The sequence below is a fragment of the Triturus cristatus genome, chromosome 3_1, assembly GCF_964204655.1.
Source record: "Triturus cristatus chromosome 3_1, aTriCri1.1, whole genome shotgun sequence".
Taxonomy (NCBI): domain Eukaryota; kingdom Metazoa; phylum Chordata; class Amphibia; order Caudata; family Salamandridae; genus Triturus; species Triturus cristatus.
Genome location: NC_140583.1, coordinates 575,459,193 through 575,485,877, shown reverse-complemented (window position 1 = coordinate 575,485,877; position 26,685 = coordinate 575,459,193). Strand labels below are relative to the sequence as shown.

Sequence of the window (26,685 nt, the reverse complement as noted above, 5' to 3'; positions counted from 1 at the left end):
CGATATACATTATTTCCCTACCTGATGTCCCCCTTATTTGGGTAGGCCACTGGCCATATGCATTGCTATGTGACGAGACTCGATCGCCTCCAAGGGAAGAGGTATATATGATGCACATGTACTGCTTAACCCTCATTGTCATTTGAACCTGCATTTGTTTTCTTTTTCGTTATGTATGTATGTGAAAGTGAACCATAAAACTTCAATAAACAAAGTTAAAAAAAAAAAAAGGAATAGGCTACTGCCCCCCTCCCACAGGAGAGTGGCAGAATAGGGGGTGTACCCACCCCAGGCCAGGCACCCATTGGTCCCTGCCCTTTACCTACCTGTAACGCCCCTAAATCTAGTATTTAGGGGCACCCTGAACCTTCCTTCCTTAAATTCCAGATTCCGAACAACAAAGAAGAGCAAGAAGAAAGAAGAGCTGCCGTGCAGCTGCTAAGAAGAGGAAGACACCAACTGCTTTGGCCCCAGCCCTACCGGCCTGTCGACCCTCGAACCTGCTCCTGCTACATCCCGGAACCTCTTGTGGCCAGCAACCTCACAAACCCCGGAGGACCTGGCTACCTTTTGGCTCTAAGCACCTGGGACTCCCATGAGCAGAGGCTCAGCTCAAAATCAGCTCTAATCCCTGGTATCAGCTCGGAACCGCAAACCCTGTACACTCTGCACCCGCCAAGCCTGGCCTGTGCCGGAGTGAACAAAGACCCTGAGGACGTCCCTCCGGCGACTGTGACCCCGAATCTGGCACCCAAGGACTCACCTCGACGCTCCTGGCGGCGCCTGCAGCCTCAGAACCAGGTACCCCCCCAACCGCGATCAACAGAGGGTAAGGTTTCCCGACACCAAAAGGCACCCCTGCACCCGGCGCCCTGCGGTCCCCTGAGCCCAACTCCTGGGTACCTACCTATCCTCCAACTATCCAACTTACCTCTCGAAGTGGTGGTGGCACCTGAAGAAAGTTGGTCCCGAGCTTGCAGCCTTTGTTCAACCAGGAGCTTTCCCTTTGAAATCCATTGAGCGCCCAAAGGCTCAAAAGCACCCTGCACCCAGCCGCCCGAGTGTCCCTGGCAGTGTAACCTCTACACCCATCTACTTCCCCATTTGCCCTGAGCAAGTGACCAGGAGCCCAGCTCCCACAGCCGCGTGGCCTGCTAGTCAGCAGCCACCAACCAAGGCCCCCCTGCCTCCCATAGGATAACATTGGGCATAACTCACTCTGCACCCGGCTGCCCCTGTGCCGCTGAGGGTGTAACAACTGTACCTACCTGACCCTGAGTCTGTGCCCCGAACCTTAACTCTGCCAGTCGAGTACTTACCCAAAAGCCACTTACCCAATGTTCCTTCATAGGGTAACATTGACTGGTTTCTTCTGAAATTTCTTCTGCGTGTGGAGTATCTAAAACTTAAAATATTCACCAAAAATCAACCGAGTAACGAAAACGAAAATACTCACCTGCTATTAGCTGAGGTCCCAGTGCTGGATCTTGGTGCCCAGCACTGATTCTGAAAAATATTCACAACCGTACTTACCAGTAACCCAATTTTCTTTCATAGGAAATCATTGACTGTTCTTCTGTGAAATTTCTTCCAAGTGTCGATTTCTACAAACTTAAAATATTCTTTAAAAATCGTACCAACTGTGAAAACGTAATTACATACCTGTTTTAGATAGAGGTCCCAGTACTGAATCTAGAAGCCCAGTACTGGATTACAAAAGTAACGAGAACCTACTTTACCTGCAACTTGAATTTTCTCCCATAGGGAATCATTGACTGTTTTTCTATGAAATTTCTTCTAAGTGCCAACTTTTAAAATAGCAAAATATTGCCTAAAAATCACAATAGTAACTAAGTCGACTTTTATCACTTGTTTCTAAGAACTGTCCCAGGACTGAATCTAGCATCTAGTCCTGGAGTTACAAAAGTAATCTTGAAAGAAATCTATTGCAAATAACTTGAAACTTCCATTGAGCTCAATGCATTATTGTGTTTGAAATTGTGTTGCCTATTGCAACAACCTGGAACTATCTACAAAAGGCAATTGCAGATTGCAAAATTATTTAACTAAAGCATCTCATTCTGAGAAAGTATATTTTAATACCTATTGTTGGTTCTAAAATAAAACACACATATTTTTTATATAAACCATTGGCCTAGAGTTCAGTTATTGAGTGTGTGAGACCATTTTCTGACTGTGTGTGTGCAACAAATGCTTTACATTGTCCTCTGATACTCCCTTACTGCTCGACCAAGCTACCACTTTAGAGAGTAAGGTTATATCTAACTTTAGCCTCTGCAAAACCTCTGGGGACTGTGGACTCTGTACACACTGTACCTATTTGGGAACAGTATATACAGAGCCACTTTGTCACAAAGAGTCACAAGTCTTGAAGCCGGTCCGCCGATGTGACATCTCTGCATGCACAAGGAGTCGAATGACTCGAAAAAGATATAGACAAAAAAAGAAAAACACTAGTCAAAAAATGACTAAGGGTACCGCTGTCTCTGGATCTGCGCTGGCTGGCGCATAAAAAGAAAGAACTGAAAACTGACATCAGCGCACTGGGGCGGCGTCTAAGTAGATACCGCAATGTTATTTCGGTGATCACGACGCCAGCAACGAACGTGGTGTCGACTGATGCCACCTACCGACGCGCAGCGTTACGTCTGAAGAAAAATTCCCTGGATCCAGTCTGACACCTAGGGTAATTCTAAGGTAAAAAATATATAACTAATAGTCTCTTTCAGATGCTTTATTTAAAGGTGTCCTTGTAGTTGACAGCAATGATTACTCCTGAAAGGCAGCAATGTTTTATTAATTGTATGCACTTGGTTGCAATGCTTTATTATTTATAATGATTACAGATGTACTATCGTTACTGGAGTCAATGAAGGAATGATAAATTATAGCACGTGATTCTGGTCTTTAAGTGCGGCAACATTGACCTCATTTAAAGTGACACCTTCTTATATGGGTATGTGCTACAATGTACAGGGAAGGGTTTAACAGTGCCTTTTGGGGTCATGGCCCTTTAGGGGTCAAATGTTGCCAAAGGTATTTCAGATATATATATATATATATCTATATATATATATATATATATATATATATATATATATATCTATATCTATATCTATATCTATATCTATATCTATCTATATATATATATATATATATATATATATATATATATATATATATATATCCTACTGGCGGTCGCCAGTAGGTAGTTATAGTTAGGACCACGTTTCCATAGGAAATCCGCAACATTCTATTTTGAATAACTTTGGCGCCGGTCGACGAATCCTCGCGAATTTTTCAAAATAGGTGGGGCGCTACGCTCCGCTCCTACCCTGAAAGTCTCGGGGGGATTCGTCAAGCGGGGGCTGAGATAAAAGGGGGGTTGCAAAACGCGTTTTTCCCATGCATTTTTCCATAGGACCTTTAGACAGGGCTACAGCCCGAACGGCTGAACAGAATTACTAGAAATTTGGCAGAGAGGTAGTCCTCAGGTCAAGGAAGTGCCTTTTGTAGGTTTGGTGTAAATCTGTTCAGTAGATTCTGAGAAAATAGCCTTTAAATCAATATATATATCTGAGCCAGCTTACGGTGCGCTTACGGTACGCTTACCGTACGCGTACGGTGGCGTGCGCGAGCACGATTCTGATTGGCTCTTAGATCTTAGTAAACATTCGAATCGGCCGAAACCAGGAAGCGGCGGCCGCCATTTTCTCTCTCGCACTGAGAGTTAGGTTTTAAAATAAAGCCCAAAAACATGTAAAGGGGCTGTTTAGACAGCTCCCACACACATAGCCATGTTGAGGGAGTCCCCAAAGATCCCCCAAGGGCAAAAATGTAATTTTTATTTTTTCGCTAATTTCGCCGATTACGCTTACCGTACGCGTACGGTAAAAAATTATAAAAAAAAAAAAACTATCCACACTCTCCCCACCCCGTGTGCAATTGTTGGCCGAAGGCTACCAATTGTGCATTGCTTATAAACGGTGTGATAAACTATAATATTTTTAAAAAAAATAATAAAAGAAAAAATTATCCACACTCTCTCCACCCCGTGTGCAAATGGTGCCCGAAGGGCACCATTTGTGCATGGCTTATAAAAATTACGAAAAATTAAAATATTACCTTTCAAAACGAAGTGCATCATATGTCCTCCATGTACGCACGGTGCGCGAAGCGCATCGTGCGTACATGGCCCATCTAGCACGGCACTAACTGCGTAAAGTAGGCACGCGGTGCGCGAAGCGCATCTCGTGCTTACTGTGCGCGCACGGAACGAACTGCGTTAAGTGGGCGCGCACGCCACGAATGGCGTAAAGTAACTTAGCATTTAAAAAACCGTACAAATTCACTGAAAAAACCATAGGTTTCACACACGTTATAGTTAGGAATTAGCATTTAAAAAACCTTGCAAATTCACTGAAAAAACCATAGGTTTCACACGTTATAGTTAGCGGAAATTTTACTGATAAAAAACCAGTGAAATTCCCCCGTTATAGTTAGTGCAGACAACTATAACTCACGCGACCGCAATCTTCTGCTGATGACATATGTGTCTTTATGAAAAAAAAATATTTGTTATATATGTATAGCTAAAAATGTATGGAAGAAGACATGGGCAAATAAGTGTCTAAATACAGTATTAGCATCAGCAGAGGATTGCGGTCGCGTGAGTTATAGTTGCCTGCACTAACTATAACGGGGGAATTTCATTGGTTTTTTATCAGTAAAATTTCCGCTAACTATAACATGTGTGAAACCTATGGTTTTTTCAGTGAATTATATATATATATATATATATATATATATATATATATATATATATATATATAATATATATTTGTAAATTGCTACTTAGTACAAAGTAGAGTTTGAGTAATAAATGTTTTTTTCCTTTTCTAAAGAAAAAGCACAAGACTAGACAACCATTTGTTGAGTGTTGTTATTGCGTGCTAGCGAATGGCAATTACTAGCCCATACCACCTCCCTTGAATAGGCCTTGAACTATTCTGCATCGCTACCCTGACAGAGTCGAGCACTACAATGGGGTGCTTGGTTCCCAGTAAAGGAGTGAATGTGAACCCACATGTGCAGGCCACACAACTAATGGCCCACTTCCCTACAGTCACACACAAAGGTGTAAAAACAAATCAACAGAGAAACCCAGGCAGATACCGAAAAAACAAACACTTCCTGAGACTGTGAGAAACTGTGCACAACACACAGAGGGACAGAGAGGGAGAAAAAGAAACAAACAGAATATAAATCTGTACTGTCCCTGGATTTACTACATATTCCCACTGAGGACGTTGATATCCATCTTACACAACTCTGACTGGTTAAGTGTGCCATGCAGTGGCAGACCATTTCTTTCTAGTTCCTGTACAGTGACACTCACCTCTTCACCAAGACCAGCTTCCTTCCTCTCCAGCTCCTTCTTCAGCAGTTTAAGCAGGTAGTCGACTCTGGACTGCAAGTGCTTTCCTTGGGGTTTTTTGTCTGGTTCCATAGGAAGGATCTTAAAAATAAATAAATATTGTCAGGAATTTACAAACAGCAGGGTGCATACATATTGACTATTGGGAACAAATACTTGGTTTTAGGTCTGGGGAGAATACTAGTTAGCGAAACAAGTTATGTTATGTTATGTTATTCACTTTTATTAGGCGCACAGCTGCCCCAGCGAAGGGGCGTCCTGGCGCCTGATCATGTACACAACACAACAGGTCAAGGCCAAGAAAAGAGAAATCAGATAGCAGGGGCAAACAGATGTGTTTTAATGGCGCGTCTAAAAAGAGTCAGGCTGTTTAGGGCGCGAATATGTAAAGGAAGGGAATTCCATAGATCAGCCGCCAGAACACGAAAAGAGCGTCCTCCCATCCTACTCAGCCTGAACCTAGGCTTAGTCGCCAGATGGTAAGATTCAGACCTGAGAGACCGCGTGGGGACGTAAGGAGAAATAAGGCCCGCCAAAGCAGGGGGAGAGGAAAGCTTCAGGATCTTAAATGTCAGACAGAGAGCCTTAAATTTGATTCTCTGTCTGACCGGAAGCCAGTGAAGGGAGGTCAGAACAGCAGAGACAGAGCCTCGTCTCGGAAGGCCAACAATGGCCCGTGCAGCAGCGTTCTGCACCCTCTGAAGCCTAGTAGCCTCAGCCTGGTTGACTCCAAGAAGCAAGGCACTCCCGTAGTCCAGCCGGGAAAGAATAGAGGCCTGAACCACCAGTTGCCGAGTGGGGGGGGTCAAAGAATTTGAGGACTGACCTCAGCCCTCGCAGAATACCAAAACAGGTAGCTGCTGTCTTCTTTGTATGGCTGGTATAAGAAAGATTGGAATCCAGCCACACCCCCAGATTTTTAACTTCGGCCGCTGGAATGGGGGACACCCCGAGTTCAGAAGGCCACCACTGGTCTCCCCAAAGTTCCGCCTGCTTCCCCACAACCAGGACCTCGGTTTTCTTAGCATTAAGCTGTAGGCAGTTGCTACGCATCCAGCTAGCCACAGCTATAAGTCCTGCACGGAACCTGGGCGCAGTCACCTCAGGGTCCCCACTGAGTGTCACCGCCAGCTGCGTGTCGTCGGCATACGATGTCATGGTAAGGCCACATTGCCTGACGACAGCGGCCAACGGTTTCACATACAAGTTGAACAATGTGGGGCTTAAAGCAGAACCCTGAGGGACTCCCAGTTCCAAAGAATGGAAAGAGGACTGGCCAGGTGGAATGGCTACTTTGAAAAACCGGTCCGAGAGGAAGGAGCGGAACCACTGAAGAGCCTTCCCCCCAATACCCACTTCCTCCAAGCGCCGCATCAGAATGTCATGAGACACCGTGTCAAACGCGGCGCTCAGGTCTAACAATAGGAGTGCCGCAGTCTGCCCCGCATCCAGCACTGACCGCAAATGCTCGGTCATGAAGAGCAAAGCAGTTTCAGTGCTGTGTTGGGCGCGAAAACCATTTTGACTCTCGTCAAGAATGTTATTACGAGAGAGGTGGGCAGACAAGATGGAATTCACGTGTGCCTCAGTGACCTTGGCGGTCCAAGGCAGGAGGGAGATGGGCCGGTAATTCTCCGGGAGCAAGGGGTCAGAGTTGGATTTCTTCAGAATAGGGCTGACCACAGCTTGCTTCCAGGATGGCGGGACCACGCCCTCACTGAGGGAAAGATTAATCACGTCCAAAATGGGTTCACGACAGAGAGGCGGGAGACGAATAAGGAACTCCGGCTTCAATGGGTCTAAGGGGGAGCCAGATTTAATTTTAAGGCTCAGAGTGTCAAATACCTCGTTAGACATAGCCGGCAGGATGGACAGAGTTTCGGACACCGGGACCTTCATATCACTAAGAGCATCCCCGAAGACAGATGGTATAAATCCTCGATAGATTGTCTGCACCTTCCCCACGAAAAAGGATGCCAAACTTTCACAGTGAGAGTCCGTGCAGATTTCTTGCGAGGTAGCCCGTTTCCCCATCAGGTCTTTGAGTACCTTGAAAATTAACTTAGAAGGGTTAGGGCTGTTGGAAAACTCAGCTGCATAGTAAGCGGCCCGGGTTTGACAGATAGCTCTGTGATAGGTCTTAAGCTGGGCAAAGTACAGTGATTTTAACGTGGGATCAAAGGATTTTTGCCAGGCCCTCTTAGCTTGCCTGCAAGTTCTCTTAAGTTCGGCAAGAGTCTCATTATACCAAGGGCTGCGATTTTTTACGTGACATTTAGCCCAGCGCAGAGGTATAAGAGAATCGAGGGCAGTAAGGACCCAGTTGCAATACTGTTCATATCCCTGTTCCACATTCTGCAGTTTGCCCAGGGGTTGTGCCTCCAATATCCTGACAAACTCCTCCAACTTGAGTTTACGCCAATTGCGCTTTAAGATCTGTTTATCCACAGGTTTAAATTGCGGATTTTCTAGGGGGCATGACACCTTGACCAACAGATGGTCAGTCCAACCCACCACCATCGGATGATCTAGCCCGAACTAGGGTGGTAAAAAAGGGGTCAAGTATATGACCTCCTATATGGGTGGGGGAGGTGACTAGTTGGTTAAATTGCATCGCTTCCAGGTCCGCTAACAAGGACCTGATGGATAGAGATGACGTCTGATCAAGATGTATATTTAAGTCACCTACTATGCTAAAGTTAGCACACCTAGGAGCCAGCGAGCCAACCACATCCGCAAGGGCAGCCTTAAAAGCAGTGTCGTTCCCCGGTGGACGATAGATAAGCACACCACTGAAGGTAAATTGATGACTAACCCTTACCTTAAACGAGGCGCTTTCACACATTGGAAGATCAAAAGCCTTCCACTCAGCTGGGAAGCAGGATTTAATCGCCATGGCTATACCACCTCCCCTAGTCGAACGGTTCAAGGTAAACACCGTGTAGGTAGAGGGAAAAGCCAGATTTATAATGGCAGTGTCAGCGTCCTGTAACCAAGTTTCGGTAAGAAAAATGATATCAGGAAGGTCCGTATCTATCATGTCCCGTAGTGACTGATGGTGCTTGACCATAGATCTAACATTCAAGCTCCATATATTAAGTTCCTGCTCGGTGCAATCCGTATGAATGCCACGAGCAGTCCCTACAGCAAGTCGTACCCCATTGGGAGTAGCCAGGGAAAAACTGCCGCAAGAACAGTCATAAGGTCCCGAGAGAGGAGGTACAGGGACAGAGTTACACGCCAAAAGGCTGTCTCTTATGGAAAAGAGATCAGCACAACCGTACCTGAGTGTCGCTATGTTACACATGATGGTGCAATGGCAGGAAGCCAGAGTCCATAGCCCGCACCCGCTACCTCGACGCGGACGAGCGCAGACGGGCAGGACTCTGGCACGACTCCGGCTAAGCGACGGCGTCCCACTGCGCGTTCCCGCTGCGCGGGGGAGGACGACTTTAAATAGGCGTCTCCCCAACCAGCACGAGCGTCGGGACGCTCCAAGATGGCGCCCGCGCAAGGACACACTCACCCCAATCAAAGATGGCACCCACAGCTATCCAGCCCCAGGACCCGGACCCGCCAAATGGCGGTGAGTTTTCACCAAATTAAATGCGAGTAAGGGGACAGAAGCCCAGCAGAGCGATGGATAAAATCAGGGGAAAAAACGAAAATCAGCCAAGATAAACTAAGGTATTTAAAAATATCAAAGCCCGCTGGCAGCGCGACCTGCGCTAGTGCAGCAATGATCAGAAGTGAAAATGTAAAACAAGAAAGCTAGACAAAACAATATGCAGGGAAAGATGCAATGCTTTGAGCATTGTCAAAACAGACAACAACTTTGAAATCAAATGATAAGTTAGGAAGAAGTGCAGAAAATCGTGTTACTCTAAATAAAAAAAACCCTGCTCTACGACAATAGTGAAAGAGAAGGATTAGAAAAAATGGAGAAGTAGATTCACTGTACGCATCAAAAGGAGGCAAACTATGCCTTTACCTTAAACAATGTGAAATACACTGGCAGTTAAATAGGAAAAGTATAAGAGATGGAAAGGCCAGAATGACAAGCTCTGAAAATTTGTTTTTTTTCCTTTTAAATGCAAAGATAGCAAACCAGAATAAAAAGCGCATAACAGGGAAGAATTCAATTAAACAGGAAAAATCTGTATACACCAGAATTTCTGAATTGAGCTAAAAGAAGCCTGAGATAGAAGAAGACAGAAGTGTTTGAAATATTGCAGAATTTACTTTTAAGCACAAAAAAATATTTACATTTTTTAAAAATATATATTTTTATTAACATTTTCAATGCGTACCAATGCTGCAATACCACATGTTTTTATTGCTGCATATGTCACAATAACGAACCAAAGCTGAATTATAAAGTATAAAAATTTGACCACCTCTATTTCGTGTTTTTCTTTTGCACCCTCATCTCTGCCCACATTTATATACAGTGTGCGAGCATCTTCTGTTGACATCTTATCTAGTCAGTATCTTCTGATAAAGAGTCTTCCTGCGGGGGATCGCAAATGTTTCCCAGATATGAATTCCACTTTCCCCATATTGAGTGTCCATTTTTTAGGGCACCTCCTATGCACATTTACTGATTTTTCAGTCACCATTAAGTCGTCCATATCTTGACACCATCTACCCACCGTGGGGGTCTGTCTGGCACCCCATAATTGTGCTATGTTCCTTTTCGCTAATGTCATACCTAACGCCACCCAAGTTTGAGCCGCATGATTAAGATCAGTCGGCTCCCAGATGTTGAGTAAACATCTTTTCGGTTCCGGTCCAATCGCTATTCCTGTTGCCTGAGAAATTGTGTGCATGATTGCTTTCCAGTACACGGTTAATATTTACTTTTTGAAAGAAGTTGGAAAACATACAACATGAAAGTTAGAGAGGAAGAATGAAAGGTACAGGTGATTAACCATACTTTGGGTCAACAGGTGGATGTCGGTGTATATGATCAACCATCAATGACTTGCACGCATAAGAAGAATGACAATAGATTTATGTATGCGAGACCAGTGAGGTAGAGAGATTTCTACTAAGAAAAGTATACACTGGTGCATTTTAATACACAGAGCTTATCACTCTGAATTCGCAGTGCAGGAAGTACTCCAGTCAGAGGTCACATATTGTCTGGCATGTAGAAAGTGTCAACTTTACCTTGTCAGCCATGTTAAGTTCAGGATCGGTTTTAATTTGCTCCCAGTTTCCATAACCATGTTCAAGTATTCCCAATAGCAAATATGAATCGTCTTCCACTCCCCAGTCAACATCAAAATGAGCAGGTTTGACACGACTTAACAAGCGATACCTGATATAAGAAGGAGAAATATTAAGCATCAAAATCAAAAATGATATTCTAAGTGTTGTATCATTCTGTATTTCAAATGCTTTAAATAGCATTATGTTTACTTTTTTTTTTAAAGTATTATTTATTTTTTCATTTATAAGACATGCACTGCAAATCTTATTTGTAACTATCTTCAGCTACTGGGGATCCATCAATAGCGCTCTGTCCATCACCTCCTTGTGTTTGATTTGTTTACCATAAGTTGGTAGGGTATGCCCAGACGTGTGTCCCTTCCTCACTTTGCCACTGGATTCAAGCTAGCCTGGCTGATGAGGGGTGTTACCGAGAAACTGGTCCCAGGATGCTTGTTTCTGGTCCAGGGAAGACCTGGCTTGGCAGTTTAAGCTGGACTGTTCGCATGAGGGACAGGGTCAAGATTGATCTGCACATGGCTGGGTCTAAACTGGGGTGGTAGAGTGAGCTAAAGAATGATGATGGATTCAATCCAGATCTGTGACTGGGGTGAGTGTCTGAAAAGTTTCAAGGCTCTGTCCAATCTTTCTAGTGGAGTGAGCTTTTGGGAGAACAGGTAGAAGTCGTTTAGCTTTTACATAGCATGTTGGATGCATTTAACAATCTATCTTGAAATGCCTGGTTTAGATATTGCCTTTCCCATACGAGGAGGTGCAAAGGCAACAAACAATTGTTTTGTTTTTCTGAATGATTTAGTCCTGCCAATGTAGTACATTAGTGTCCTTTTGACATCTAAAGTGTGTAATGCCCTTTCTACAACTGTGTCTGGTTGCAGGAAAAAGACAGATAAATCAATGGATTGATTAACATGAAAATGTGAAACACCTTTTGGTGGGAATTTCGGGTTAGTTCCATGCACTACTCTTGTCACAATGGATTTGAAAGAAAGGCTCAAGAGTTAATGCCTGTATTTTGCTGACGCTTCTATGAGAAGTAACAGCGATTAAAAAGAAAAGTTTTGATGAGATGTGCTGTAATTGCCAAGAGTGTAGTGGTTCAAAAGGTGGACCCATTAGTCTTGCTAGGACAATGTTTAAGTTCCATGCTGAAGCAGGTGGAATTCTAGGAGGAATTAACCTTTGATGTCCCTCCATAAAGGCTTTGATAACTGGAATTTTAAACACGGAAAGGCATTGTCTATTTTGTAGACATGCTGCAATAGCTGCAAGATGTAATCATATAGAGGTGAGTGCCAACCCTGCATTTTGTAACTGCAATAGGTAAAAAAATAATTATTTCTACTTTTGCATGAAGAGGACTGGTGTCTTGTTTGTGGCAAAACATAATGAAACTTCAGGTGGCAAATTGCTAGTTTCATTTCTTTTGGATTGGGATGTCTTGGTGTTCCGTGATTCTGAGTGGGAAGGTCTAGGATGAGGGGTAGCTTCTCATGTGGAACAAGAGACAGTTCTAGGAGTTTTGAAAACCACAGTTGTCGAGCCCATGTTACAACTATTATTATCATGAAGAGAGATGTTTGTCTGAGTTTCCTGACCACTAATGGAAGTAGTGGGAGAGGTGGAAAGTGTAAGCAAATATCCCTGATCAGTTCACCCATACAGCATTGCCCATAGATTGATGGTGTGGATACCTGTTTGCGAAGTGTGAGCATTTTGCGTTTACTTTTGATGCAAACAGGTCTATTTCTGGAAACCCCCACCTGTGAAAGTATGGTGGAAGAACCTTGCGTTGAATTTCCCATTTGTGGACTTGTTGCGTTCTGCTCAGAAAGTCTGCAATTTGACTGTTTGTCCCTGGGACATGTTCTGTTAGCAAGTGAATGTTGTTGCTTATTGCTAACCTCCATATTTTCTGTGCCAAGTGAGACAATTGGAGAGAGTGTCTCCCTCTGTTTTTGGAAGTAATACATAGTTGTCATACTGTCTGTTCGAATTAGGACCACTTTCTGTAGGTGGTGAGGAAGAAAGACTTTGATTGCTAGATGAACAGCTTGCAGCTCTAGGTGACTGATATGGAGATTCTTCTATTTGGAATCCCATACTCCCTGAATACTGAGGTTGTGGAGAGGTGCTCCCCAAACTTTTAGGGTATCATCTGTTAGAATTACTTGAGGAACTTGGCCCTGAAACGGCTGCCTCTTGGATAGATTCTATGGATTCCACCATTGCAGAGAGTGATGCGTGCAGCTGTCTAACAACACTAGAATGTGAAGCTAACCCAGTGACTCAGTCCATTGTTAAGAGAGACATTGTTGCAAAGGTCTCATATTTAGTCGGGCATGCGAGACTATGTGAATAGAGGATGCCATAATACTTAGAAGTCTGAGAAATGTTTTTGCAGGAATTTGACTTCCTGTTTGAAACTGTTGAATTAATGTTACTATGTTGTGATTTCTGTTTGTGTTTGGGTATGCTAACGCTACGTGTGTGTTGAGCATGGCCCCTAGGTACGACTGAGTAGCAGCTGGTTGTAGGTTAATGGTAAGCCCTAATTTATGTAGTAAATTTAGTGTTTTTGACTGTTTTGTTTGCAAAGATTAAATTTGTTTGCTTTGATTAGCCAGTCATCTAGATATGGGAAGAGTTTTATATTTTGGCTGTGCAGGTGTGCTGCTACCATGGCTAGACATTTTGTGAATACTCTTGGTGCAGTGGTAATACCAAAAGGGAAGAACTTTGAACTGATAATATTTTCCTTGAAATATAAATCTGAGGTATTTCCTGTGTGCAGGATGAATTGGTATGTGGAAATAGACGTCCTTTAGATCTAAAGCCGATATAAAGTCCCCTTTTTGTAATAAAAGAATGATCTCTTGGAGAGTGACCATATGGAAAGGTTCTGATATGATATAATGATCTGAGATCAAGAATGGGCCGCAAGGATTCATCATCTTTGGGGGTAAGGAAGTATAGTAGTGAATATACTCCTGATCAATGAAAATGTTGTTGAACTGGACCTATTGCTCCCTTTTTAAACAGAGCTGTTATCTCTTGTTGCAGAATGATTTTATGTTGAATGGATAGTTTGTGTTTGCAAGGTGGGATATTTGAAGGAATTATTTTTAAATTCCACGATTATTATTGAGATATTTTTATAAATAAAATTAGACCAAACAAAGGCAATATCGAGATGCAGGAGTAGCCAGTTACATGAGAAATAAGTAAGCAACATACTTTAGAACAGGTAATGATATGCGGGTTCTACAGGAGCATACGATAAGCAAAAGCCTGAGCTCAGCCTCATAACACAATATAGGAAAGAGGGAAACGAAATTAAAGATAGCAAAAGAAGTGTAAGAAGATAGAGGGACCCTCTTGTCAATCTCCAACAAGGTGTTATTATATCAGCCAACCAGCAAAGAATGTGTATCGAAAAGTAGAACACCTACACAGTACATTATAGCATCACCTACACAGTACCTACATTACAGCATAATTAATACATGTTCAAATAAAAATTGGGATACCTATTTGGTACATCCCTCATGCTGTCTCATGGAGGTTTGTTATGGCGAAGTAGCTGTCTAGGGACTCCCAGACGTGGTTAATCTGTGGTTTCCAAGGAGAGTTCTAGAGAGAGATATTGTCTGCTACTCTATCCAGTTCAGGCAATCACGAAAGGAGGTATTAGCCGTGTTCTCCCAGTTGGCCAATATCGATTTACAAGCCGAGGTCAGTAGTATGTCTACAAGAAGTCTATTGTTCTGTGAGTGGATCTGGGGGTCTAGGAAACCCTGAATAAGGGAGGGAAATTCTTTAAGTTGTATCCCACGTAGAGAGTGAATAAAGTCAAAAACACTATCCCAGAAAGGGGAGACCGCCCTGAAAAGAAAGAGTAAATGACAAAGGTCAACAGTAGCTGCATGATAATTCCCACAAGTTGGATCATCTCTAAGAGCCAATTTATGGAGCTGAGCCGGTGTCCAGAATGTCCTATGGAGGAGCCGGTATTTTGTTTGGGCGTTTTGTTTGGGCGAGGAATTGAGATCTTGGGGGATACGACGGACTTCTAGATAAACGGACACTCGTCTGGGGTAATGGACCAGTGGCTATCCCATTTTTTAAAGAATCCTCCCGAGAGAGATGTGTTTTTTTAGTTTTAGGATGTAGTAAAGTTTGGAGGACTGGTGACCTCACTTATTAAGGGAGAGCATTGTCTTAATGATGGAGGGATCTTAGTCCGGGCAGCTGATCTTAGACAAACTATCTTTGAGCTTAAGAAAGTCATAAACATCTAAGTCTAGAAGATTGTATTGTTGTTGGAGTACTCTGAAGGAAATCAGTATTTCTGGGGTGCCCGGTTGCTTTAAGTGGATGTCTTTTGATGCCCATGATTCCCAGAAAATAGTTTTTCCCCTGGATTTTGATCTGTGAGTTGTGCCAGATCGATATCATGTTCAAGTGATTAAGAGGAGTATCTAAGATTGATTGATTCTTCTCAGTGCTCTTTTAGTATTGTTAAAAATGATTTTACCAGAGGATGTGGGTGTTCTGTTACCTGTTAAAAATGTGATGGGGGGGCGTGGTCTCGCTGGGAATGCAGTGTGACGCACGCCGTGGGGGCTCCGGCCGGTCACTGCTTTTTTAAGCATTTACAGCGGAGCTGGGGGCTTGTTGGCGCCGCTCTTGGGGGTGCTTACCTGGCGGAAGGCGAGAGGCACCGGCTGACGCTAGGAGAGCTGCTCGGAGGCGGCGGCAGTGGTGGAGGGGCCACTACCCCTTGGCCTCTGGACCCGGACGCCTGACATTTTGAGGCGCCTGGGCCTTCTTGGCAGATGACGGGAGCTGTTCTGAGACCCTCCGGCCCCACCTAATCCCACGCGGCTTGGGATAGACGGCGGAGCGGCTGGGGAGCCTCCGCTGGGGCAGATGGTGCTTGAATTCGGCCCGGTGCGGGGGACTGGATTCCTGGCCCCCCCCTGGCCGGACCTGGGCAGCCATCTTGGGTGTTGTGCCCCAGACGCCCTTCGGTGCTGTGTGCTGCTGCTCGCCTTCCCCAGACGATTCACCGGACTAGCGGAGCAACTGCGGCGCCTGCATTTGTGGAGGAGGCGGTTGCCATGGACTCAGCAGAGAGCGTGGACTCCTTGCTTTTAGGGGCTAAGACGGCGGCCTCCGCCATTTTGTCTGTGGCGGTCCCGGATCGTCCAGTGCTGTGAGTGGCCGATGAGGACTGCGGATCGCGAGCCCTGAGAAACGTTGGGGGCCCTGTGAGGGGCGCCCAGTTCCGATGCCACAGCTATCCTGCGAGACATCACACCATCCTGGGCTGCTGGGATCATCGCCTGGGGTCTCGTCCCCCACTCTGGTACTGAAGGACGGCGGGGAGAAGTGAACACGGGCGCCTGAGGTGGCAGCCCGCATCTAGCATCGGCTGACTGGGGGACGGGACACATCTGGTGAGCGCGGGCCGCTGGAGGACTTGGCGGCACCCCGGCGGTGAGTTGGCCTAGCAGTGGCGACTCCCTGGACTGGCGGGCCCGCGGATGGATGTGGGCCTTTGTCCTTCCTTGCTTGGCCCGACCTGCCCCGACGTTGGGACCCTGGCAGTATTGACACACAGTGCAGAGGTGAGGTGTAGGGGGTGTGGACGCTCCTCTCTGCATCGCCTTTCCACGCCTCCCACTTTGGCCCCTGCTCATTGCAGCTCCACGCGGCCCCACTGTCCAGCGTCTGCCTGAGGCCTATCTTGGCAAACTGCCCTATAGGCAACTGAGGGCTCGATCGACCCAACGGCAGGGAACCCTTGGTGACTGGCTTCACTACCACAGGTGGTTCCCCAGCGAATGCAGGTGAGGTTGGTCCTCACAGCCCCCAACCCCCCGTGATGCCTGCATGACCCACAGCCCCTGCTCACTTTCTTGTTGACACTCGAGGACAAGCACATCCAAGTCAGCACACCCTACGCCAAGCGCCATCCTCCGAAGGTGTGTGAAAGTCCTGCGAGCACTGTGGCCTCTCTCCTACTTGGGCGCTGAGCTCTCTATGCAATCTGCCCTGACGACATTTCGACGGCGCAGCATACGCCCGTCAACACGGGCGAATCCAGCGGGCTAGCAGAGGTGGCTCGAGGCGGCTGGTCTTTGGTGCGGCTGGGTGAGCCCACGGGGGTCTCGGCTGCTGGGTGGCCATCTCCCGGCTTAGCAGGCGTGCGGCTGGGTGAGACCTTGCACTTCTCTCTGCCTTAGGAATCCTGCTCCCTGCTGGCTTCTTGGACAACAACGCGCCTCTTGAGCGGGTGGGGGGCAGAGGCGAGAGCATTCCTGTGCATGGAGACCCTACCTACCCTCCCTGGCACACGTCGCACTATTGACTGCTGAGCCCGGTGCGACGCATTCTGACCTCCATCAACTGAGACGAAGCAAGTACACTTGGCAACCAAACCTATTCAATAGCGACCCCTCAATTGCTCACTAGCTCCTACACCTGGTGCTGTTGAGAGACAGTCACACTCAAGAGATGACATGTACTAAAGTCGGGAGGGACTCAGCGTCACCCTCAAAAGACAATCCTGTCACTGCGATGTGGGGTAAGGCGGGCACGCCGACACATGGAGAAGTGGCCTCACAGACTGGAGGGGACTCGCCACCTGTCACACAGGCTTTTATGGCTATCTTTATGACAGAGCTTAAAACGGAGATAGGCTCCCTGCGTACCAAGGTCCACTCATGTGTCCGGGAGCTTAAAAAAGGAGGTCAAGGATCTCGAGAAAAGAGTGGATAGTCTGGAGAAGACCGTGGATGCCCGAACCAAAGACCAGGAACAATTCTGGCAGCGTCTGGCCATCCTGGAGGCACAACACATAGAGCTGCAATTGAGGTCCACTTTTTTACAGAAAAAGAGGCTATTCTTAAGGCGGCGCGCGCCAAACCGGACCTCACCTACAAAGGAGCCAAAATTCAGATCTATCAAGACATCGCACCTAATACCCTCTGGAGACATTGAGAATTTAGACCTGTGACGGACAAACTGCGAAGTCTGAATATTCCGTACCAATGGGGCCACCCATTCGCTCTCATTTTTCAATGGGATTCCAAGCGTCGGATGGCAAGGTCTTTTGAAGAAGCGGCGCAGCTTATCCACCTCTCCTCAACGCCACCTCCTAGCCCTACACCACTACCGCCCCTCACGCAGGCGCCCACCAAACCCTCATGGTCTACGGTACGCCGTCACCGGCACTCGCCGCATTCGGACGAGCAATCAGCCTCGCAAGCCAGGAATGACATTATCCAACATATCCGGTCCCTGGAGGGGAACGATCTGCAGCAAGCTCCCATCCTCCGTCTCCTTGACTGACTGAAAACTCACCACTGCAAATGAAGGACCATGCCGACCTTGGAAATTGCCTCAGACCCCAACGGGGTTGGCGCTCACCCTCTGGAACTGGTCCCCAGCTCCCTATCTGCAGTTTTGCGGGTACGGGACTACTCACCCAGACGATCCCGCAGGCAGCTGACGACCCGCCCCGTACCTGTTCTTGAGAGAGTGATATCTCTAGGATCACCCGAGCCTCCAGGTCTAGGCTGACAGGACATTGAGGCCCGGTTGGCCAATGTTGGTTATACTCTCTTTGCTTATACTTATATGTAGTCTTTTTTCCTGATCTTCCTTCAGTCTCTATATCTTTCATTATGGCGGGCGGGGAACCACCCCCCAGACTGTGTCCTCCCCTTGACAAGAGTGACAACTCCCTGCACCTCCCCTCCACTATTCCACCTTGCTCTTTACAGTGGCATGAAGGACTACCCCAGATCTTGACACAACTATAGCTGCGCCCTTGCCCCCTGAAGATTTTATCCCTTAATGTTAAGGGACTTAACTCCCCCTACAAACGACATCAAACATGGCGCTATCTTTTACAACATAACCCAGACATTATCCGCCTACAAGAAACTCACCTTTTAAAAGCCGATATCCCTCGCATGGCCCATCCTCGATATCCCCTTCAATTCTGGGCTTCGGCGCCCACCAAAAAGGCTGGGGTGGCAATCCTTTACAGAGCTGGCATCAGGCAAGGGGAATCTAGGGTCTTCCGTGGCTCGGATGGCCGCTTCATCAGGGCGGGGGTCCGGATTGGACAACGCCACTTTACACTGTGCAATGTGTATGCGCCCAACCAGACGCAGGACTCCTATCTCCGGACGATCTTGCGGGAATACGTCCCACGGGTCGACCCCTCGCTAATCTTAGGGGGTGATTTCAATATGGCATGGGACCTTAAAATGGACCGCAGTGAGGAATCCTCGCACGGGGCAGGGGCTAAGTCCTCGGCCCTCCAGAGACAAATAACGGACCTTGGTTTACTGGACTCCTGGCGTTACCATTCCCCTGAGATGCGTGACTTTTCATATTACTCACACGTACATCGCTCGTATTCGCGCATAATTATATTTTTATCCCTCACACCCTGATCAGCGATACGCTCTCGGCCTCCATGTCTGACATCTCGCTCTCCGATCACCCGCATGTCTAACTCCTCCGGCAAGATCAGTCCGCTTGTCCTTCTCGTACCCCAAGATGGCATCTACCACTGCACATTCTGCAGGACCCAGTAGATGTGGAGAGCTATTGACGCTTACTTCGCCATCAATGATATTCCCGAATCTCCCTTTCCTGTAGTATGGGACGCATTTAAGGCCACGATCCGCGGTCATATCACATCTCTGGCGATTGCACAGGTGCGTGAGGCCCGTCTCTTGGAGGATAACCTCTCCAAAGACATTAAGGACTTAGAGAGACAAGACCTGGAACGCCCCACACTCGCATGTAAACGCCGCCTCGCTAATCTTAGGGTCAACTCCGTTCTCTCCGCACCAACAAGGCTCAGAGAGTCCTACTAGCGTTGAAACAGCGACACTTTGAGGGGGGAGGGGACAAGGTGGGTAAGATATTGGCGAGACGCCTTCGAGCGCACACTGCAAAAGCGCACATAGCTAAAATCCAGCTCGCTGATGGCGAGATGGCCACCTCAGAGAGGGCCAAACGCGAGGCCTTCCAGGCATATTGCTCAGCCCTGTACGCAGCGGATGAGCCGTCCCCAGATCGGATAAAAGATATCCTAGATCACTGCCCCTGTACTCCACTTAGTCCCCACCATTCCAAGCAGTTGGAGGAACCCCTCACAAATGAGGAGCTGGCGAGTGCGCTAAAGGACCTGCCCCTCGGGAAATCACCGGGCCCGTATGGCCTCCCATTGGCCTTCTATCGCCTGCTACAACCACAACTTCAACGCTACCTTCTAAGGCTGTTCAACTCTTTCTCCGATAAGGAGGGGCCGTCGACCCCTGATTTTCCTGCAGAGCCAACTACACTAGCTCCTCTACATGCCTTCTTACAGGCAGAACCCCCCCCCCCCCAACATGCTAATCCCTCTTATATAAACACACACAGAAAGCAATGCCAACCTACCCTGTTCGGGCCAGACGTGAGTGGGATAGGGATTTGGATGCCCCATTGACAGATTACCAGTGGGAAATTAGCTGTACACAGACTGAGGCCATTACTAGTAACAGTAGGCTCTGACTTATTCATTTTAAGTTTTTGCACCGGTTATATCATTCTCCGGCGAAACTTTACAGATTCCGACTTAGGGATAATGATCTATGCGCGTGCTGTGGGCGGGAAGGGGCGGACTTTTTTCAACTGGCGTAGAGTTGCCCTCCGGTGGCAGTATTCTGGGCGAAGACGTTCAATGGAGTCTCGGACATGATAGGGGTCCGGGTGAAGCCATGCGCACTCCTAGCCCTCCTGGGACTGATTCAAGATGTTAACACAAGATAGAAAACATTTCTAGCAATGGGACTGCTATTAGCAAAACGGCAAGTGGCATGTCGATGGGGGAGAGGCCGAGCTCCCAAATTTAAAGATTGGATTCACTCGATGGCCACTTGGTAAGAACATATGCACGGCTATGCAGAACTCTTACCCACTAAGTCACGCCCGAAAGACATTTGGGGCCCATTAACCTCTTATCTAATTGCGCAGGCAGCGAGGAGCGAGGATGTAGAATGTGGGGTTGCTTTGGAGACAGGCTGCGAGGCGGAGTCTGAATCCCGCTCCCTGGCCTCGCAGGAGGGACGCCCGACAGGGAGTTCTCTGCAGCGCCAGGGTGGAGATAATGGGACCATGGCTTGAACGCGTCACAACCTTCTTGTTATGTTAGCTGGGGGTGGACTTGGGGTGCCAGGCTTGGGGCTTTATTATGCCTGTGATAACTGAGTATTTAATACTGCCTTGCCCTCGTATACTCTGGACTGCATCATATGTTGATAAACTGTACTGACAAATATCGGACTGTATAATGAGATTCCCGGACCTGCATCGAAGTTAAGGAGGGGGGGGGGGGGGGGGGGGGAGTTAACATCATGTTATTTCTGGCACGGGAAGGTGTTATATACATGTGTAATGATGTATAATATGATACGGTGTTTATTATCGCAATGATGTACCGTACAATTTCTCAATAAAGGTTTTTCAAACTTTAAAAAAAAAAAAAGTGGGGCTGTCGTCCTCTATGGGAATGGCAGAAATAGATAGCCCTCATCCCCAAACCAGGGAAGGACCCCATCCTGTGCTCATCTTTCCGTCCCATGGCCCTCTTGAACACAGACCTTAAAATCTATACCAAATTGCTGGCCAAACACCTTGATCCACACATGCCCGGCCTTATAGAGCCGGATCAGGTCGGCTTTATCCGGAATCGCCAGGGAGCAGACAATGTACGCAGAATTGCCCATCTTGTGGGGAAGGCACGACATTGGAACATACCGGCATGCCTTTTATCGCTTGACGCGGAAAAGGCATTCGATCGGGTAGACTGGACCTTCCTCCGAACGATGCTGAAGAAAGTCGGACTAGGCCAGAACATGATAGCTAGGATCATGGCCCCCTACATCTCTCCGCAGGCTCGAGAGCGAGTCAATGGCCAACTCACAAACCCTATCTCCATACACAGGGGCACGCGACAGGGCTGCTGCCTGTCCCCTTTGTTGGTTGCCCTCGTGGTAGAGCCTCTGGCTATGATGATTAGACAGGCCACGGACATACATGGCATCACCCTAGCGGGTCAGCAGAACAAAGTGGCGCTCTTTGCTGATGATCTTATCCTTACGTTGTCTCGCCCGCATATCTCTCTTCCGGCGCTACACACCTTACTGCAGTCTTTTGAGCTGGCCTCTGGCCTTAAAATCAACCATGGGTAGTCCTGGGCCTTGAACCTTACTGTGAGAAGTTGGCCTGATGTATGATGTCACTAGTTCTAGTGTACACCTTATATCAGTCCAAATACCCTTATGGTGATTGGTTGTAAAGTCAACCTTATAGACCAGCTATCCTAGTGGTAGCATGGACAAGAGCAGTCTTAGGCTAAACTCTGAATGGCATGTGAAGCCAGCTGTGATACCATATATAATCCCTTGAATACCAAATGAAAGGACACCACAACAGATATATATGTAAAATAAAGTGTATTTATTCTAGTCAAACCCTCAGCACTCTTTATGAGATTAGAGGTAAGTACAACACAGTCTTATTTAAGCATACATTAAGTCACACAGGTAAGTAATACAGTTAGGCCCTAGGGGCCACGCAAACCATATACTAAGTAAGTGGTATAAGGACCACTGTCACGGAAATAGAATAGGCCTAGGCCTAGGGAATCGCTGGGGCTACACTACACTAGCGTTAGTTAGGAAGTGGGAGGCCCACGGAATTCGTGTGCAGAGTGGAAACACTCACGCGTAATGCGTAAAAGTCACTAGCAATAGTACAGTTTAGAAAACGATAGATTTAGGACACTTCCGGAGTAGCTAGGAAGTTGAGACTGGAAAACTAGACACTAGGATAGTCACTATCCTGTTGAGCACCGGAGTACCCAAGTTACCTAGCCCACAGGCTGCGGGTGCCTAGGGGTGAAGATGCGTCGGTTTTCGTCGTCGACTCCTATGGATGCCTGAAGAAAGATGCTGACAGGCAGTCAGGGAAGAGAGTCCAGTGGATCCCAAGGCTGGGATCAAGAAGAGAGGAAACCTGCAAGCAGAAGGGACAGAGTCAAGGTCACTAGCCAGTGACCACGTGGAACCAGGAAGGAACCAGGTGATGTCGTGAAGATTGCAGGTGAAGGTGAAGCTTGTCGCTGCAGCCAGGAGGACCAGGGAGCGTCGAGGACGACCAGGACCAGGAGGCGAGCTGTCCCACGAAGGCTCTTGCTGTCGGCGGCGTCGAAGTTGGACTAGGACTCACCAAGCCTTGGCAAGCGGAACCCACGAAGAACGGAGGACTTGCTTCTGGTGCAGACCAGGAAGGTCTGGGGTGCTTCTTCTTTGCAGAGAAGCGGGAGCCAGTCTGGAGGAGCCAAACCAGCGCAGAAGATTTCAGGGTGCGTCGTCACAAAGGCCACTAGCCAGCGGGCAAGCAACCGGACAGACGCGGCAAGCAGGAAAATGCAGAAGGGCCCCACGCAGGACTCGTGGAGTGTGGGGGGCTGATCTTCGGTGCAGATGATGCTTGGGGCTTCTCAATCCCCGGTGCACAACTTCGAGGGTGCCTCAGAAGCTGCGCTTGAAGTTACTAGCCACTTTTCCCAGGTAGCCGGTCCCACGTCGCTCGTCGCCTCCACGGATCTCAGCTCTGCTGTGGATGTGGATCAGGGTCGGAGAAGTCTGGAAGTCAAGGCTCTGGTCGGGCTCTGCAGTCGGTTCCTCGTAGAACGTGGGCAAAGCAAAGGGTAGTCTCTTGATGGTGCCTGTTTGCACAGGGTAGCCACTCCTTGGCCACAAGGGAGATTCTTCAGTCTTCTTCTTTCGTCGAATGTCGAAGGTCCAGAGTTTCTGTTCAAGTTGCAGGTTCAGGATAATCTAAAGTCTTGAGGCCCAACTCCCACTCTTATACTAATCTGGGGGGCTGGGATACCTGCTAGGTCACGCCTTATGGTTGGGACATGGGAGGGGGTGGTTACACCCACTTCCCTTTGTCCAGTTTCGCGCCAGAGCTGGGGCTGGAGTGCCCCAGCGCCGGTTTGAACTGGACTATGCAAGGAACACCTTGTGTGCCCCAGGCATGTCTCATTCCTTTCAGCCCTCCCTGCCCCAATACACTAAAGTCTGTCTGGGGAGGTGCTAGCACCTCCCCAAGCAGGAAACCTATTGTCCAAGCCTCCCTTGCCAGGATCACTCCCAGCAGCAGGGGGTCAGACTCGTGTCTGTGGCAGCAGCATCCATTTTGTGATGCTGAGGCTTTGGTTAGAGTTAAACAGCAAAGTAGGATTTTAACATGTCTCTCCCTCTAGAAGGGAGGAATAATATCCTCATCACCAGAAATGGTATGGGGGTATTATTCCAAAGTGTTAGACACCTTACACGACATGTTTTGATAAAGCCAAACCATAGTTACCATAACCGTTTAAGATTATAAGGCACTTTAAGAGTATATGGTAGGCTATATCATAGAACAGCTATAAGGACATGGTTCCGAAAGCTGCAGACAGGCTCAGCTCATGCTAGAGCACCATCTCACATGTTACCAAGCACTCTGCCTCCAGGATTGTTAAGGCCTGCCATAGGAGTGACTGATAGGTACACATGTGTCTATATATAAGGGTAGATATAGGCATACTATATCTAAGCAAGGGGTGATTACACGACCTTGCCCCAGCTGAGTGATCAGCCAGTTGTGTCTGATTGGGAGGCCAGACCAGGGGTGGCATAATACATGCTGCAGCCCCTGGGAGGCCTAGGGTACACCTATTCCCTGGGTACCTAGGGTACACTGTACAGGGTCCAATAAGGTGATCCTTACCAATTGGTTTTGTACCTAGGGTACATGGAGTCCATTTTAAAGAGAGAGCAGACAGCCTGAGACCCTGAATGGCAGGATCTCAGGCCAACTAAGTCGAAAAACCAGCTAGACACTAGGCAAAAAGTTGGGGGTAACCATAGTCAGATATCCACCTTCCTACACAACCCCCCCCCCCAAACGAAAGGAGATAAGGCTGGCCTTGACAAGGTAAGCCTCTATTGCCTAAGTGGCCATATAAGGAAGAACCAGCACTGGCATGGTTACCCCCTGTCTCATGGTCCACTAAGCAATCCCTCATCCTAAAGGTATCATAGGGTCTCCACCATAGGGAATCTCTACCTTTGGGGTGTCTTTGCAAAGTAAAAGGCTGGTGTTGAGATGGAGTACTGAAGTGAGTGTCCTCAAAGTGAGGCATCAGCTTCCTCCAATCATCCTCCACCATGGATGCCTTTCTTTCTTTCACTGAGTTGCACTGTGCTCTCAGGGTCAGCCTCTGGCTACCTAAAGCTGGAGGCTGGGTCCCTTTTGTGGGCTTTCTGGAGGGACAGGTCAGGTTTGGGGCCCTAAGGTCCCAGGTTTGCCTGTGCCCAACATAATCCCTCTGGGGGAGGTCCCTAACTACCTGTAAAGGGGATCCCTCAGGAATGTTTTTACCCATCACCTGGCTAGGGCTACTAGCCAGGCAATCCTCATTCTTTTGATGGGGGGGGTTCTTGTGGACAGGGGCCCTCTTGGGGTCCACTGGCCTCCCTGACCTCTGCAGCCCTGGGCTGACTGAGGCAGGGTAGAGAGAGGCAGGCTACCTGCACCAGACTGGGTCCCACCTTGGAAGGGGCCACTGACATCAGAGGCTCTGCCAGGCCAGGCCTGGCTACCTCTGGGGCAGTTCCTTCACAAGGGGTGAGGTCAGATCCCTGAGGAGGCTGACCTTTTCCTAATGTCTGGGGAGAGGGAGACTTTTCTTCCTCCCCACTACTCTCTGTTTGTGTGGAGTGATCCATAGTTTCAGGCTTCACTACACCTATGTCAGTCTGAGTATGGACTGAGACCATTACAGCCCTGCCCACCTTTTCAGGGAGGCACTCAGTTTGTGTTTGAGCTGTGACTGTCGCAGCTCTGCCAGTCTCTACAGGGAAGTCTGTCTTTGCCTGGGCTGTGGCTACCACTGCCCTTCCAACCTTTTCAGGGAGGAAATCTACTTGGACAGGGGTTGTGGCTGGCACAACCCCACTACCCTTTTTTGAAAGGCCTACCATTTTAGAATGGGTGTCTTGTTCAACTTCAGCCCAAGCTGAGAGTTCTAAGTCATTCCCCAGTAAGCAGTCCACAGGCAAGGTTGGAGACACTGCCACCCTTTTAGGGCCAGTGACCCCTCCCCAGCTGAGACATACCTCTGCCATGGGATGACTGTTCTGTTTGCCATCAATGTTAGCTACCTGGTATGAGAAACCAGGCAAAAGCTGCTCAGAGGGAACTAGCCTATGGGCCACCATAGTGATGCTAGCTCCAGTGTCTCTGTAGGCCTCAGCTTTTCTACCATTGATGTAGGGTTCCTGTCTGTACCTACCCAAAGTGTTGGGACAGGCAGTGAAGTTAGCAAACCCCATGCCACCATCACAGACAAGAGTAGCTGCTGTAGGGGAATTGGCTAAGCCAGAGTCCCCCTGTGTTCCCCAAGAAAACCCAACCAAATATTTGGGGCACTCCCACCACCTGGGGGATTACTGCTGACAGTAATAGGTGGTGTGACAGGAGTAGTTGGAGGAACAGTTTTGTTTTTAGCCCTTGGGCAACTGCTGTCAGTTTTCCAATGCCCAGGAGTTTTACACTCATGGCAGTAAGGCTTTTTAACTGTGGTAGAGGAGGGAGCTTGGGACCCACCACCCTGTGTGGAGTTTTGGGGCCCTGAGGAAGATTTCTCTTTTGTTTTATCCCCACCCTTCTCTTGAGGCTTGGTGGTATCTTTCTTTTGGTCACCACCCTGATTTTTAGGCCTAATCCTGGTCCTGACCCATTTATCTGCCCTCTTTCCCAATTCTTGGGGAGAGGTCAAATCTGAGTCTACCAGGTGTTGATGGAGAAGCTGGTTCTGACAATTACTAAGGATCTGCTCCCTCATAATCAAGTTGTACAATCCT

The 26,685-nt window shown here is 47.8% G+C and overlaps 1 protein-coding gene across 2 annotated transcripts in view; it reads right to left on the bottom strand.

Annotated features, from left to right (window-relative positions):
• Positions 1–26,685, bottom strand: part of CHD2 (chromodomain helicase DNA binding protein 2) — a 1,941,047-nt gene that overhangs the window by 521,840 nt on the left and 1,392,522 nt on the right. For both annotated transcript variants that reach the window (XM_085644496.1, XM_085644497.1), the window contains 2 exons: positions 10,631–10,781; positions 5,420–5,539 (listed from right to left, as the gene is read on the bottom strand). In XM_085644496.1, the coding sequence (XP_085500622.1) occupies positions 5,420–5,539; positions 10,631–10,781 (271 nt within the window). The remainder of the gene's footprint in view (positions 1–5,419; positions 5,540–10,630; positions 10,782–26,685) is intronic.